At 31.5% G+C, this 17,116-nt stretch overlaps 1 protein-coding gene across 2 annotated transcripts; it reads left to right on the top strand.

Annotated features, from left to right (window-relative positions):
* The first annotated feature begins 6,068 nt into the window (after window positions 1–6,068).
* Window positions 6,069–12,037, top strand: LOC147074318 (uncharacterized). Of its 2 annotated transcripts, none has more exons than XM_085944004.1 (4): window positions 6,069–6,130; window positions 7,666–7,875; window positions 8,831–8,961; window positions 11,095–12,037. In XM_085944004.1, the coding sequence occupies exons 1-4, from the start codon at window positions 6,104–6,106 to the stop codon at window positions 11,342–11,344; spliced, it is 618 nt and encodes a 205-aa protein (XP_085800130.1). In that variant the 5' UTR covers window positions 6,069–6,103; the 3' UTR covers window positions 11,345–12,037. The 2 variants fall into 2 exon arrangements, with proteins under 2 accessions (XP_085800130.1, XP_085800129.1); XM_085944003.1 differs by having other exon boundaries at window positions 8,828–8,961; window positions 11,095–11,711.
* The last annotated feature ends 5,079 nt before the right edge of the window (window positions 12,038–17,116 follow it).

The raw sequence follows: 17,116 nt of genomic DNA, 5'->3' as shown, positions 1-17,116 counted from the left end.
TTTTTTTTATTCTTCCTTACTTCTACATAATATCTGTAAAAACATACCTACCTACGAAAATATTAAAATTATTTCGTTTTTGCAGATATTTTAAACGATATTTTGCATTTTAAAATAAATATTTTTAACTTTGAAGATTTATAAAAAAGAACAACAAAAATTCATAAAATATTCTTATTACATGTTGATCGCTATGAAACTTATGATAAAGTAGCTCCTAACCTCAAAAATATTAGGTCCTTTCCAGTCTATTAAAGAAGTTTTATGGATGATTGTGTGTTTTCTATCTTTGATACATAGGCTGCCCAACGGAGTCTCTTAACTTCCACTTATGGGGACATGTGGTGATAATTGTACAAATATTATATAATGGTATTCATCTACCATTTTTTTTCAGCGGATAACATCTAGCATATCTAGCATAACTAGCCTTCAACAAATATTATACAACTTGTTTCCACCGACGAGTTGCCTGTCTTCTTGAGTGCTCCTGTTATTCTTCCACATTTTTCGGCCGTTTATATTATACTAATATATTACAATATTTATTTTATTCAACAATTCAAGGTTTGAGAATGTAACATTCTATAATATTGAACATACCAAATTTGAAAATATCTTATAACATAAAAATATATATATAATATTAAAAATATGCGTATTATATACACCAGAAAAAAAATTAGAAAAAAATAAGATACCCGACGGGATTTGAAGAATATGTAACCGCAGGATTCACGTCAGTATGCTTTTCCAATTAAACTTCGTATATAATTCTTAATTGCGATGATTTTAACTTTTATTACTTACATGAAATGCTTATAAAATTGCGTTCCAATGTTGGAGGTCTAGGACGATTTGGCACCGGGACAACTGGACGCCACGGAATTCGAAAATAAATAGTCGTTAGGTACTTATAGGTGCTTTAAAAAAATATTTATTAATATTATTTATATTTAAATGATTATATTATGATTTAATAGTTGGTGAAAATATAATTATAGATTTTATTTTTACGAGAAATGGATGTCAACCTATTAGGTCCATACTCTGACTCATACACAAATTGAAAAACAATATGTTTACTTGCCAAACCTAGGATTCGAACCAGGGACCCTCGACACTATAGACCGGCGCTTAAGCCACGCGGCCATCGTGGGTGTAGGCATTGTAATTCTCCATCCGCAACAAAGAATAAATTATGTTAAGAGTAAAATGAATTTAAACTACTAAATATTCGATAGAAACTGATTAAAATAACTCGTCTACGTTCTGTATACGTGTCTACGATAGTGCAGCGTCCAATTGTCTGGAGTCCAGTCGTCCCATTCCCAATGTTGGCTATCGGCTTTGTTGTATATTAAATTAAGGTATTTATCAATCAGTCCTTCCGGTATGTATCAACCAGTCGCGTGGCTTAAGCGTTGGCCTATGCCCTATAGCATCATGGGTCCCAGGTTCAGATCCTGGGTCTGGCAAGTATACATATTGTCTTTCAATTTGTGTATGAGTCAAAGTATGGACCTAATAGGTTGAGCAAGTGCTTGACATCCGTTTCTCGTAAAAACAGAATCTGTTAATACAAACATCCACCCCATGGAGGCCCATATGATCTTATTAGAACCGGACATTGTCGAAAAAAATGTATCAATTAAATGCCTTAATTACTAACTGACTTTACGGATTACTCCAATATTTAGTTTTTATAACCTACTTAGACTTGCTAGTAATTAATTCAACTATTTCCAGCGGTTAATAATTCAAGTCCCGTCGGGTGTCATCATTTCTTTTCTAAAATAGTTTTTTTCTAGTAGGTATATATGCATGAGATGTTTTAAAATTATACATGTTCAAGTTTTGTATTAGTTTTTATTTCTTATTAATATTTTTAATTTGCCTGTATGTGTATATCTCTTCTATCAACACTCTGATTTTAAAGCCATGTAAATTCAGTCAAAGTTTGTATGACTACAGAGCAACTTCTTGGGTTACTGTTCCTGGGACATACCTAGTCATAAGAAAATTATGAATTAGATTATACGTACGGTCAGGTACAAGACAAGACAATTTCAATGTATACGACATACTGCTGTACTTAGGTTTATCATTCATCTATTTACTCGAATGAGTTAGGACAATAATAACAAATGAAGTGGCGAAGAGTGGAGGTAGGCTGTTAAGATAATCCATAAATAGTGCACACTAAACTTTGTCAGTCATACTTTTTTATTTTCATTGAAATATGACTACAATTTAAAGAATATGGTGTTGGTTAGTTTTAAAATTCAAATAAACCCTGCGAAAACCATGTTATATATATAATACGAGGGTGGGTCAATACGTCCTTAGAAAAGCCGACAGGTGGCGCGACTAGTACTGCAAGCGGTTTGTTTTCATGCAGCGGCACTACCGATTCAGTATGCTGCGAAGTTTCAATCAGATTGGTCGGGTTGTTGTGTGTTTCTCGTACATTTAAAAAAAAAATTGCTTTTGGAAAATGGAAAAATGGAAAATGGAGAAAATTGAGTTTAGAGTTGTTATTAAACATTTTAATATAAAAGGGTTAACAGCAAAGGAAATAAAAAATGAGTTGGATTTAGTTCACGGCATATCTGCTCCTTCACTTGCAACTATTTATAACTGGTTAAATGAATTTCAACGTGGTCGTACATCAACAAAGGATGAACCACGCTCAGGACGTCCTGTAGAGGTGACTACACCAGAAATGATCAATAAAATCCACGATATGGTGTTAAATGACCGAAGATTAAAGTTGAGTGAGATAATTGAGGTTACAGGGATCTCAAAAGGTAGCGTCATTTCTATTTTACATGACAAATTGGGCATGAAAAATATTTCTGCAAGATGGGTGCCGCGTTTGCTCATAGTCGACAATAAACGCAGTAGGGTGGTGGCCTCTAAAGCCCTGTTGTCGCTCATGCAACGCAATCCGGATGAATTTTTTCGTCGCTTTGTGACTGTAGATGAAACATGGATACACCACTATACTCCCGAGACGAAAGAACAGTCAAAGCAGTGGATTGCGAAGGCAAACCATGTCCAAAGAAGACGAAAACCATAAAATCAGCTGGTAAGGTTATGGCTACTGTATTTTGAGATGCACGTGAAATTATTTTCATTGACTATTTGGAAAAAGGAAAAACAATAACAGGGAATTATTATGCATCTTTATTGGACCAGCTAAAAAACAAAATTGAAGAAAAACGGCCTCATTTAAACAGGAAAAAAATCCTCTTTCATCAGGACAATGCCCGTGTTCACACATGTTTACGATCAATGGCTAAAATTGAAGAATTGAAGTTCGAATTGGTCGACCACCCACCGTATTCGCCAGATTTAGCCCCCAGTGACTTTTTCCTTTTCCCAAACTTAAAAAAATGGCTAAGTGGACAACGTTTTTTTTCAAATGAAGAAGTCATCGATCGGACAAATGCTTATTTTGAGGACCTTCCGAAAACTTATTTTTCTGACGGTTTAAAAAAAATTGAGAAACGTCTAACCAAGTGTATTGAGCTCCAAGAAAATTATGTTGAGAAATAAAAAAAAATACAAAAATAAAACCTGTTTTAATGCTTTTTTCTAAGGAATTATTGACCCACCCTCGTATATAAAAAAAATCTTGTCTTATCTATAAAATATCTAAAATTATGCAATTAAATCATACATAACTTTGAATATTTTATAGACAGAAAAATATTTTGTATTTATTATAGTTTGATTTTGGCAGGGCTTAATGAATTAAAAAAAATGAATCAACAAACTATGTGTAAAAATATGTATTCTTATTCCAACAAAAACAAATAAGTATGAATGAAAAAGTGTACTAGGCCTAGCAAAGTTTTCGCTACTGATAGTTGTACATACAGCTAAACTACATACAGTTTTACGATAACTCAAAAAATATTCCGCTGTTTTGCAGAAATACCTATCAGTGTTGTCATGTCAACTATTGTAATACACGGATCTAATGCAAAGAGATCTTGCAATATATTATTGTCAACCGTGTCATAATAGGTCTACTGAAATTGATGGACACACCTGAATGGTTGACGCTTTCACCTGTTGGTTATATTGCTCACGTATATAGGTAGATATCCAAGTACTTAATTACTGCATAAAATAAACATACGGAAAGGTACCAAGTTAATTTATGCACAGATTATTAAATAATTTAATATATTAATAAATTTAGTGACTTTTATAAAAATGAAAGATTAACTAAGAGTTTTATTGATTTAAAGTTTTAACTATTTAAGTATGTTTATTGAATTATTCATTAAATGAAAAATTGCCAAATATTATAAAGATGTCATTGCAGTTACAAAGAAAATATTTTTATGTGTATAAGACCTTTATGCCCTTTTTATCTTGTTTGTCAAGGCATTTAAGATTTACTTAGACAAATTAGTATGGTTTATTATTATATACAATATATATGGTACATATTTATTATTTTTAACACTAAAACAGGCCAAGAGGTGACACATGACAGTGGTGTAGTTTAACAGTAGTGTATTTAGTAATAGAAGTGAAAAAATCACAATTTATACCCAGGCTTTGAGAAAATCACATAAATATATTGAGTCCTCCCCGGGAATCGAACCCGAAGCTCCCGAATGAAAGTCCAGCGCCTTACGCACTGCACCACGAGCCGTTAATACTATAGGACCTATTAGTTTAAATTATCGGAATTAGGTAGGAGGTTCGTAGATTAATTGGTTTAAACATATTGGCGCGATACCAGTTGATAAACGGGTTCGAATTCCGTCGAGTATCGTATTTTTTCTAGTGGGTTTATATCTGAGGTGTTTTTAAGATTTGTGTTTTATGTTTGGATACCACTCGCCTAGTCTTCCTCATTCTCAACTAGCAATGTGATTAAATTAGACGTACTCTTTTGAATGATTATTTGCTTAGAACTTTTAAAATAATATGCATTTTAAAATGGAGGAAAATTATTTGCATCTGCTTAACGACCTCTATCATATCGCGTACTCTTATCTGCTTTCTTAACCATTTGTTTTTTATTGTTATGATCTTTACGCGTTATGCCCAGCATGCACCTTTCCATGCCACATTACGCAACTCATAATTTTTGGATTTCTGTTACATCAAGACAATTAATAGTATAGAAGTGAAATATGAACATTAATATGACCTATGCATAAATAGGTAAGATTTAATAATATTTTTATGTGCGGTTCAATATAATTAGTTTTCATCCAATGTGACCTACGGAACCCAAGAGGTTGGACACCAGTAGCGAAGGGTGGAGGTAGGCCGTTAAGGTTGGACATACATAGTGCATATTAAACGTTGATAGTCATACGTATTTGTTTTTATTGAACTAAAACTACAATTTACAGAATATGTTGGTTAGTTTTTAAAATTTAATTATACCCTGCCTCAACCAAACCATAATGGTTTTAGTATACTTAGGGTGATACGATAAAATTGAGCACATTTTTCATTCATACTTATTTGTTTTCGTTGGATTAAGAATATATTATATTACACATAATGTTTGTTCATTTTTTTAACTTCATTATGCCCTGCCTAAACCAAACTACAATAGATAAAACATATTATTTTATCTATAAAATATCCAAAGTTATGTATGATTTAATTGCATAATTTCAGATATTTTATAGATAGTCGAGTATTTTTAGACTATTATCTCTAATTATTGTTTGTTTGAGTTTAGACTAGACTAGCCAAAGTTTAGTGTGCACTATTTTTTATGGCTGATCATAACAGCCTACCTCCACCCTTTGCCACTGTTAGACACCTATGCATTAAAGTATAGGTTTCTAATAATGAATATAATACTGTACTTTAATAATAGATATTGTAATTGTTTGACGATGGAAGGTCACGTATATTAGGGTATTCTTCCTAGCCCGGGGCGCATTTCGCATGCAAGTATATTTTGCAAATCGAAGAATTTCGTTTTGAAAAATTTGTTAATCTTTGAAAAGGAACTAGATTTAATTATAAAAGTCAAACATTTATCAAATTTAAACAGTATCAGTGATCAAGTGCAATCAGTAACAACAAGAATCAGTTTAACAATTCATTAAAAATGTTTAAAGTTGTGGTTCTGTGTGCAGTAAGTTAACATCTTTTTAAATTTGTAACTACTTATATCAGTATATTTTATACATTGTATAATTTCAATACCAGTTTTAACTCTATCTCAAAAAATACCAAATCATACTATTTTACAATAATTTTACATAATATATTAATAAAAAACTATTTCTTTTATTCAGCGAATAAATCACAAAATTCTTTACACTGTGTTCTCAAACATTCTCGAATCTTGTGCAATATTCTTTGAATAAAAGGAATACTTAGTTTTTTGAATTATTAGCAAGTTCAAGTACCTTCATTATAACTAAGATTTGAACTGATCCAGGCGTCGGTTAGTAATTAATTAGGACACTCAATTGATCCGTGATTTAAAATACAAAAACCAATAGCCAACATTAACGCAATTTGATAAGCATTTCATGTAAAAACTACAAGTCGACTTCGTCGTAATCAAGTAGGACGCTTGTAGCTTTATTGGTAAAACACGTTGGCGTATATATATTTTTTAAATCCGTATATTTGAAATAAGTATATAAAAAAGTGTGATTTATAATAAATAATTGTCACTTTGGATACTATTCTGGAAAAATGAGACTTATTAAAATAATGACAAATTAAAATTATTGCGTTCATTGTTTATTAATATTGAAGAGTTATTTTTTAGTCAGACTGTAGTTTTTTATGGCTAGATAGACTTTATTAAAAAAATAATATTGTGACTAAAACATTTATGTCGTAATCCTAATATTTGCGACTTATTGTGTATTATGTTAGAATGGACAGATGAGATACTGTTGATGACATTTTTTAATAACATTTGATCCACAGCGTATACCCAGTTTGTCAGAGTATAGCCAGTATTGCCAGTTTATAAACAGTGAATTTTGAACAAAAAATATTAATAATTCTACAAAATGTGCTAAAATCCGATGAAATATAATTGAAAATTACAATATTTATGTAATATCACTCAATCACAGTTTTTTTTAATTGCTAACAGACACAAATGAAAATTATTGACCTCAGGCGATTTTTTTTTAATTTTACTTACATAAGGTTAAAGCAAATTTGTAAGAAAGAAGTATCAATTTATTAATATGTATCAAAGGATGTAAGCTGCAAATGCCGATTTACTATCTAAGATTTAGCTAACAATAAAAAAGGACGAAGTGTCATGGTAAAAATGACCTAACCATCATTTCTGTTTTTTTAATTACCTCAATAATTATTAATGTCAGATTAGGCATATGAAAACAAAATTAATAATGATCATTCACTTCAAGGTTAGGTACTCATGTCTATTTTGTATTTTAACTTTTACCCAAAACCATAACAAACACGTTTTTGTGTCTTCTGTAAAATTTGAGTTGTGTAGATTACGCTCTTTTTCCTTTCCACGGTCGAATAATATGATGGATCATAAGTGGTTTTTGTTATAACGTAATATTTTGGCGTTTGACAAAAAATATTCTTTTAAAAAATAATAGCTGATGAAATACTTATCTGGTAACATGCAAATTGTTTATATAATTATGTTTTCCTTTATTCCAGGTACTGGCCGTGAGTTTGCCATCCGGTGAGGCGTTGTTTGTAAAGAAAGCCGTCGTCAAATCTTTAGCACACTGGCCACTGGCGAAGATCAATAGTGTAGCAAATTATGTTGCCCTGAAGTCCACCCTGCCCGTACTCCAGCCAGTCATCCAAGAGGCAGTATATGCTCCACCACCACCACCACCAGTAGTACAAGAGGTTCATGTTCAGGTAAGCTTAAATCATTGTGTTTAAAATTTCAAATTTAAAAACAAGAATAATATAAAGTTACGATCAAATTGAGATGCATATCACGTTACTGTCTCGCTAACACGGCGAGAAATTTAGTCAACGGTTTCGTCATTTTGTAGAATATTTTTAACGATCACCACCTCTCTAAGTTCAATGATCGAGAGTACCAACTCTAATGTGTTTGTATTTTGAATGATTATCAATTATTCATGCTAATTTCAATTAATTTTAACAGTTTCTACGAGTGCGTACGTTAAAATTACTTGCAATATTATATCCATAGACAATATTCTTATAGAAAATACATAGTGCCAACCGCTAAACACAAAAAACTTGATTTTGACATGATTCGAAAAAGTGTAATGAACTAGAAAATGATAAAAACGTCCAAAACGTCATGCAAGTATGTGACGTGAGGTGACCTTATTGTTGTTTTGGTGATTTCAGCAGATTTTGCCAACTGATAATGTTCGTTTAAAGGTTCAAAATGTGCTACAGGATGGGAACATCAGTCTGATAACATTTTAAACACTAAGAAAAACGACAGTACACATTTTTCCCCGTAGCGGCAGCTTACTGTGGCGTTACGTGATAGTAGACGACATGCACCATATTATATTTTGCGCATTGGACACGGGAATTTCATGGGGGGTAATGCACGGGTATTACATACTAGTCGATTGCACAAGAAATGTCGGTAATCACATCTCGTAGTGTTTGTGCATTAACGCAAAGTATGGTCAAATATACCCTGTATTCTCGATTGGTTCCACTTCTGTCCAATTGAAAAGAATTCAAATAGACTTTTGATTAGATCTTGAATTAAACAGAAAAGTTTTAAATAATCTTTATGTGTAATGTATTTTTTATTTAACTTAAAAATGTGTAAGAGAAACTTATGTTAACATATTTTTTTTCTTCTTCTTTTCAGCAGCCCCTTCTGAACAGTGCTGACTTATTGGCAGTATGGGATGCTGTGAAGCAGAGCATTTTATATTCCAACCCCCTTATTAAATTATTCCAAAAGAAGTCTATACCGATTCCGGTCATCGTTCCACAGTACAAGTAAGTTATACACTATATATTATTATCAGGGCACGGATTGTAGGTGGGTCAACCGGACAAAATTCTGATACATGAAATGTGTCGCTAAATTTCAAAACCCGCTATAACACTTTTTTGATATAATTAAGATATATATATATCGATTGATTCGTTATTAAAATCTCTACATGAAAAATTTATCGCCTCTTTCAAAATCCGCTACGATTAACTGTCATTTATGAAACAAAATCAATGCGTCTATCAATTCCCGCTATAACACTACTGAAACATTCAAAAACCTTTTTAGTTCAAAAAGTTTTTATTGATTTTCTCAACATAATAAAAAAGTGTTAAAGCGGGCTTTGAAACTCAGCGACACAAATTTGCGAAACTAAAAAAAATAACAAATTTTCTTTCTTCGTTTTCTTGTCTTTTAATATTGAAAATCGCAATGCTTTGGTGATCCTAATATCCTAAGTATATATTATATTCAGCGTTTCTTACATTAGAATTTCTCCTTCTTCATGGTTGGGTACATTGAGAAACTCCTCAGTTACGACCCTTAATCTTTCCACTGAAGATAAACTTCTGACTATCATTTTCTCTTCTAGCTTAGTAACCAAATAATTGCAGAAGTCTTTGGATACATATTTTAAATATCTAGATTCCATGTTAATGAATTCCAATATTTTTAATTACTATAAAAACCTATTTGAAGCACTGAGTTATCAGTTGATAAAGAATACACGTTAAACTTTCTCTAAATGTGTTAATAAATTCAGTTCAGGCCTACACCGTCACATTTAATTACCGTAATAGTTTCACGATAAGATAGTACATAAAAAATACCGCATAAGCGTCATTTGTAAAGATAATATATTTATATATATATAAACATGATTTCATGATTTTTTCGTAATCGTTTCGTTGATGATTCTAGAAACGATTAAAATATTTAAAAATACAAGTGTAACGTCACGTGACATTTCATTAAGTTAATAAAAAGTTATATCTAAATTCAGTATTATATAAAAAACTATGTTGAAAATTAAATAGTTTTATTGGCTTAATAAGCTTTGAAAATATTGAATTAATATTTGTTTAATTCTCAATATTATAATACGTACAATTCTAGTATCAGTTAAATATATTAAAAGGTTACTCTATGAACACGTAGGACTGCTATATATTTTGTGCGTCTTAAATATTATTAATTACATAATTATATCATTAGTGTAATGACGTCAGTAGTTATAATATCAATATGCATTATTTTCAAGCCATGGGCATTTTGTTGAGGTAATTTTAATAGGAAATAATATGAATATTCACTTAGGTATTTCTTTATCTACATATTCTTTTCATAATTTTCATTGTAATTAAGGTATTATTAATTATATTTTTAACAGTAAATAAGATAATATTGTAATCATGAATGTAAATGTAGCCAAACCGCAAACCAAAATAATGTCACTTTAAAATATTCATAAATGTAATTATTATATTGGATAGAAAATAATATATATTTTTTAAATGCTCGAAAACACGTAATGAAACATGTTTTATAATTTCTGTTACTATACGTGTTTTTATCTTGTCAACATATTTAACCTAGGTATGCTATTATATTGTTGACGTGTGGCATAATACTGCTTCTGAAGCTAAAATCTAAGGAAATAAGATACATTTTCCGACAAAACTCCTTACTAGAATCTACATTTTCTTATATTTCGCCACGGATGGAATATATAGGAAAATTCATATACAAATTAAGCAATTCTGGAGTTGTTTACAGGAAAATGATTATATGTAGCCGTGGTCTCACGTTGTGTGATGGTAGTTTTTGAGGTGTTGATTATATAAATGAAAATTCTACTTAATTTACAGCTGTTTCGTGTTTTATATTTACAGTTAAAACAAAAAAGAATTTATGACTATATTATATATAACTTGAAAGAAAACCAATTTTATTCCTTTCGTCATAATTATAGTTTTAACTAAGTAATCTGCTATAAAATAGGTTTAACTTCATCACGAAATAATGACGTAGTTTTGAAACACTCCGTACCGGATTTTTGGCTTACCACCTTAACATATATTATAGTTTAAATGGTATGTATGTCTTATATTAATAGTATCGATTTCTTTCTGCAGACTGGTGCCAACTCTTGGATTCACCCACTACAACAAGGTCAACTACGCTCCAGTGGTGCCAGTCCAGCCACCTCCACCAACTTACGGACCACCCCCACCAACCTATGGACCACCTCCACCAGCTCCCCCACCAACCTATGGACCACCTCCCCCACCCCCACCCCCACCACCAACATACGGAGCACCACCACCGGTAGCCATTGAACATATTTCCCCACCAATTGTTATTGAACAAAAGCCATATGCTTAAGTTACAGAAATTAAAAAAATATATACCGATTTTCTTACTGGGTGCAAAATATTTGTTCAAAATTTAAATACTGAATATTATAAAGTCATTTTGGGTAACTTTGGCCTAACAGTCTTACTTTGCCCATAATATTTTTATTAAATTCACAGCAATTATTATTAGATATTATTTTATGATTTGATGTTGTATCAGTGTACATAATAATATTTAAGAATAAAAGTTGTGAGCCAAAGTTGGACCAGTGAGTTAAAGTTACCCGAATATATAGTAAAATAATTATTTTTTTGTTTTAAAGTTACATTATTAGTTTAAATTATGCAGAATAAGTATGCATATTTTTTTGTAATTAAATACTTTATACCTATAATAGATGATAATAAAAATGTTATTTTTGACTGATTATTATTTAAATAGGCGTTTAGCCTCGTTTGAATTAAATCTTACTATTTAAATATAACCATTATAATTTGATAACATTTTTATAAGTTGACAAGAAAATTGTTTAGAAGATAGCAGTCAATAAATACAAAATATTTAAAATACGTGTGAAAAATATGAATGATGACAGTTTCTTGTTAATTATATAATTTTTAATAAATATTTTGTACCCTTAATGTAGTAAGCTAATTGTATTAATACTGTATTATAAAAATGTAGTTTCTAAGTGTGATTGTTGTGCTTAATAATTTATTTAAATAAAATAGAAAATACTTTAATAATAAACTGTGTTTTTTTCCAATTAATAAAACATTTATTATTACAATCTATATGTATTAATTAGGTCACTAATGGTAAGGTTAAAAATGCTGTTCAGTGGAAAATCACAAGATACTAAATAATGGAACGTATTTCCTCATAGATGCCATTGACATTCCTTACCGGAAGTCGGTCACCGTCAGATCAATCAGTCTTCTCTTTATTGACTGTTCATTTATCCGGAACAGTTCAGTGCAGCTAAACTCACACAAAGCATCTTTTTGTTAGGTTAGGTTTATCTTTCGTACTTTCCGGGTCTTTTCGGATGTTACTGTATTATTTCATTAATTATTTCTTTAATTAAATAAAATACAATTTTATAGTACTTATTCCACATTATTAATTAAATTTGGTACCCGTTTCGTCCTCTTTAAATGGACATTATCAACTTTGTTGATAATAAAGTTGATAATGTCCCTTTGAAGAGGACGAAACCTGTACAAAATTTAATTATAAAGTGAAATAAGTACTATAAAATTGTGTTTATTTAATTAAAAAACAATTAATCAATTAATACAATGCAGTTCCACCATGAATTATTGACAGTTAATACTATAAAAGGATGTTACTGTATTCAAAATACTATATAATTCATTAGTTAGAAGCCGGCTTCAGAGTGGGTCAATTATTTGGGCCCGCATCAGTTGAAATATGACCTTATGGTGGAGCGAGCTCAAAATAAATTTTTGAGACACCTTTATTTGAGGTTATATGGATACTATCCGTAGCTTTATCCAACTTACATTCTCTTGGGTATGCTTACATACTAAAGTTGAAATGCTAAAATGTATAAATATTTGGCCACGTATTTTTTTCGACTTATACATGGTTTAAATGAGAACTCCGCCATTCTTGGTAGTATTGACTTGTGTGTCTCTGATAACAATCTTAGAAATCGGGAGCACTACTTGTTTGTTCTCCCAAGGAGCAGAACTAACCTGCCATTGGTGATGCCAATTGGGAGGGCAATAATTCTGTTCAACCAAATCGCTTCGGATGTTTATTTATTTATTTAAGAATAAAAAAAATCTGTATACATCCATCTACGTCAGAATGAGTATTTGTAGGTGGATGTTGTTTTATGATTTCTTATGACACTTTATGACACTTTTCTACTGTTTAATAACTTAATACTGATCTATTTGTTTTATATATAATACTGTTTTAATAATTTTTCTTTGTTCCTAAATGTCATATTGTGAACGTCTTAAATTAACAAATTGTAATGTTCACTATATGTAAAATAAATAAAATTTGAATTTGAACACTTCCAATTAAAGAAAACAAATAAGACATGTATTTATTATTCTTAATATATTTTGAAGAAAAAATCACTGGTTTTAAAATGAAATAAAAAACACATTAAAACTATAATAATTTATTCAAGAAATTCTTATGAATCATTCAAACAAAATTCTTTAATTATACTTTGATGATAAAATAGCCATAAAACAATATGTAATAATAATAACATGAAAATGATAAACGCACGCATTTGTATGTCGAATCTTAACAGCCTACCTCCACCCCTTACCATTAGTGCTCATGTATATATGTGAAACATAAATTATTTATTTAAGAGAAATCTAAAAATCACGATTAACGCAACTTGGTATGTAAATGTGTATGTTGGGCATTACGCGGAAAGACAACAAAAGCAATCAATGGATAAAGAAGCAGACAAGAGTATGCGGTGCGATAGTCGTCGTAAACAGATGAAATGGCAAAGGGTTGAACATGTTTCTCGGCGAGACGGAGTGAGTGGACCCAATTGGGCACTAAACTACCACAGGGACGCCCTAAAACCCGCTGCGTATACTAACTTATGAAATTCGATAGATTTTGTAGAACTAAGGATCGAGAAGAGTAGATGGAGCTATAAGAGGCTTTCATCCAGTAGTGAATTGATTCATGGCTGTGTCTTGCCAAACCTTACTTGTCAAAAAGCTATGCAGAGGCAATGTTTTTGCCTACATTAATGTAGCTTTTGAAGAACGCATTTCAACATCGCCCGTACAAACTATAGCTCTAAGCCCTGCTTATATAAAATCAATACACCGCAGTGGTTTTTGGCCCAAAATACTGCTCATATTTTTTAATGTAATGCTAAATCATCATAAAGTTCGGTGGATGTACGTGGCAGCAAAGATCTAGTGACCGAAAAGATTCATCCAGTAGTGCAGAGTTTCCCAAACTTTCGACATATGCGTACCCCTTCTATAATATTCGTAACACTGAGTACCCTTCGTCAAAAAATGCATATACTTTAATAAAAATCTAAATATATTTATTTTTTCCTTTTTAAGTACACAAACAAAATAATAATAAACGAAAAATAAAATTCATTCATAATAAAATATAAATGAAAGATATATTATAAATAACAATCATTATAATCAACGAGAAGGTTATTGTTGTTTATGTTGTCCGGTGCACAAAAAAGGCTCGCGCTCTGAAATAATAAATTTTCGCCCGGTGGCTGTTCTATCTGCACCAGCTAAGTTATTTGAGTCTATTTTGCATAGGTATATTTATAAACATGTAGACGGTCAACTGACTGACGCTCAGCATGGATTTCGATCAGCTCGGTCAACAGTTACAAACCTTATGACGTATACTGAGTACATATCTCATTCGCTGAACGTAAATTTTCAAGTGGACGCAATTTATACAGATATGTCAAAGGCTTTTGATCGGGTAGATCATGATATTCTCATTAACAAATTAAGTGCAGTAGGTGGATCTATAAATTTTATCAACTTTTTCAAATCTTACTTTTCGCATCGCTGTTAATATGTGGAGTATGCAAGGTGTAGATCCGACGTCTTTCAAACTTATTCAGGTGTTCCTCAAGGATCAAATCTTGGTCCAATTATGTTTCTTATATTCATTAATGACATTGTCAATGCTATAAATGGAATCCAGTTTTTACTCTTTGCAGACGATTTAAAATTATATGCGTCAATTCACAGTGAATTAGATTGTCACATATTACAAAATAATCTCAACTCAATTGAAATTTGGGCGAAAAAAAATAAACTCGAATTTAATACTGATAAATGTTTGTGTATTAGCTTTTCGAAACCAAGATCTCCAATAATTTTCAACTACAATATGTCAAATAGATTACTGAACCGTCGATCAGAAATTAAAGACCTTGGCATATTGTTTGACTCACGTTTATCATTTCGCTCGCACATCACTTCTACGGCATTGCGTGCGAGCAAGCTTCTAGGATTCGTCATGAGACAAGCCAAGTCATTCAAGAATCCAACTGTTTTACGTCCACTCTATGTGTCGTTAGTACGGAGTATTCTTGAGTATGGCTCCATCATCTGGAGTCCTTATGAAGTTTCCTATAAGCTTGTTTTAGAGCGTGTTCAGAAAAAATTTCTTCGTCATCTCTATTTTAAAGTTTATAATTATTTTCCTTTTGACACCTTCTCAAACGAGTATTTTCCGACTAACTTTCTTCAAGGCATGCTCGCCTTTAATTCTCTTGAAGCTCGTAGGTCACTTCTGCTCTTAAAGCATTTTTCCCTGCTCTCACGTGGTATCATTTTCAATCCCGATATTCTAAAAAATTTAAATTTTTACACACCCGTCAATTACATGCGTGGTCGCAGCCATGACCTATTTTGGGTGAAAGCTGTTTCCTCATGTCAGGCTCACCAGGCACCAATAGCGAGGGCTGTGCGGTTGGTCAATGCACTCCCTAGAGATGTAGATATTTTTGGCGATCCATTATATATTCTGTTTTTTAAATTCTATTTTATTGTTTAATTTGTACTTTTTGAATCATTGTTGTTTTCTTAAATTTTATTTCTTTTGTATAAAACTATTTTTGCTTTCTTTTTTTCCTCCACTTTGTTTTTTCTGATTTTCCTAACTGATTACTTGTAATTTTTATTCTAAATGTCATGTTGTGAACGTCCTGAATTAATAATTTGTTATGTACTCAACGTGTCTTTTTCAAATAAATAAATAATTTGGTTACCTGGTTGTTAATTTTAATCTGAGATGCAGTTCCACATCCAAAAGCCTGTAACTTTTTCTCTACAAAATGCTGAAAAAGCAACTTCACACAGATACGAAGTTGGAAAAGGCAAGATGTATTTCATGACTTTCTCTGTTGAAACTGGATACACATGTTACACTTGCAACCAGAATTATGTTAAAGTACACTCCTTATATTTATTTTTCAAAAATCCGTCTGAAGCTAATTCCAACAATTGCTCTTCTTCAGCATGCGATATACCTTCTAGCAATGATGTTGTATTGATGTTGTATTTATGCTCGTTGCACCAGGCGCAGTTAAAGCCCGGTGCAGCGCGTACCCTCACAAAACTCTTCCCGTACCCCAGGGGGTACGCGTACCACACTTTGGGAAACACTGCAGTAGTGGATCGACCCTGGTTGATGATGATGGTGACATAATAATAAACTTACTGGAAAGATGTTATCAATATTGTAACTAGATTTCATAATCGTGATTTTTTTTATTCCTATTAGGTATTTGACATTGAAAATAGTAATTAAAATTTCTAAATTATGCCAAAAACTTGTTTGTGTTTGATAATATTTTCTTAGAAGTATTTTGATTCGCGTAATATCCACTTTGCTAGGTAACACAGATAACCTTTACAATTATTTACTGTCGAACATTCTTGAAAACAAATAAAAATATTATTTAGTTTTTTTATTATTTATTTTTTTGTTGTCAAAATGTGTTTTATTATGGCCTCAATAGGCAGAAGTTTGTTTATCGATAAAAAAACACAAACACTTGGTATATATGTTTTTGTAACCCCCCGTAGATCGGTGATACGTGATACACTACAATTTTGATACATTTCTTCCACTGATATCGTCTATTATGGTTCTAATCCAGGGTGAACTTCGTCCGTCTAAACCAAACTTCTCCAATCTACTTTATTTTACGTCTCTCTATGTCATTCGCTAACCCGCAGGGCTCATAGCTGTTTAAAGGTGGTTTGCACCAGCGTACTTAAATTC

This window comes from Rhyacophila brunnea, unplaced genomic scaffold, assembly GCF_057557595.1.
Source record: "Rhyacophila brunnea isolate RB1 unplaced genomic scaffold, BYU_Rbru_1.0 scaffold_16, whole genome shotgun sequence".
Classification (NCBI taxonomy): domain Eukaryota; kingdom Metazoa; phylum Arthropoda; class Insecta; order Trichoptera; family Rhyacophilidae; genus Rhyacophila; species Rhyacophila brunnea.
This window is presented reverse-complemented; position numbering and strand designations above follow the sequence as displayed.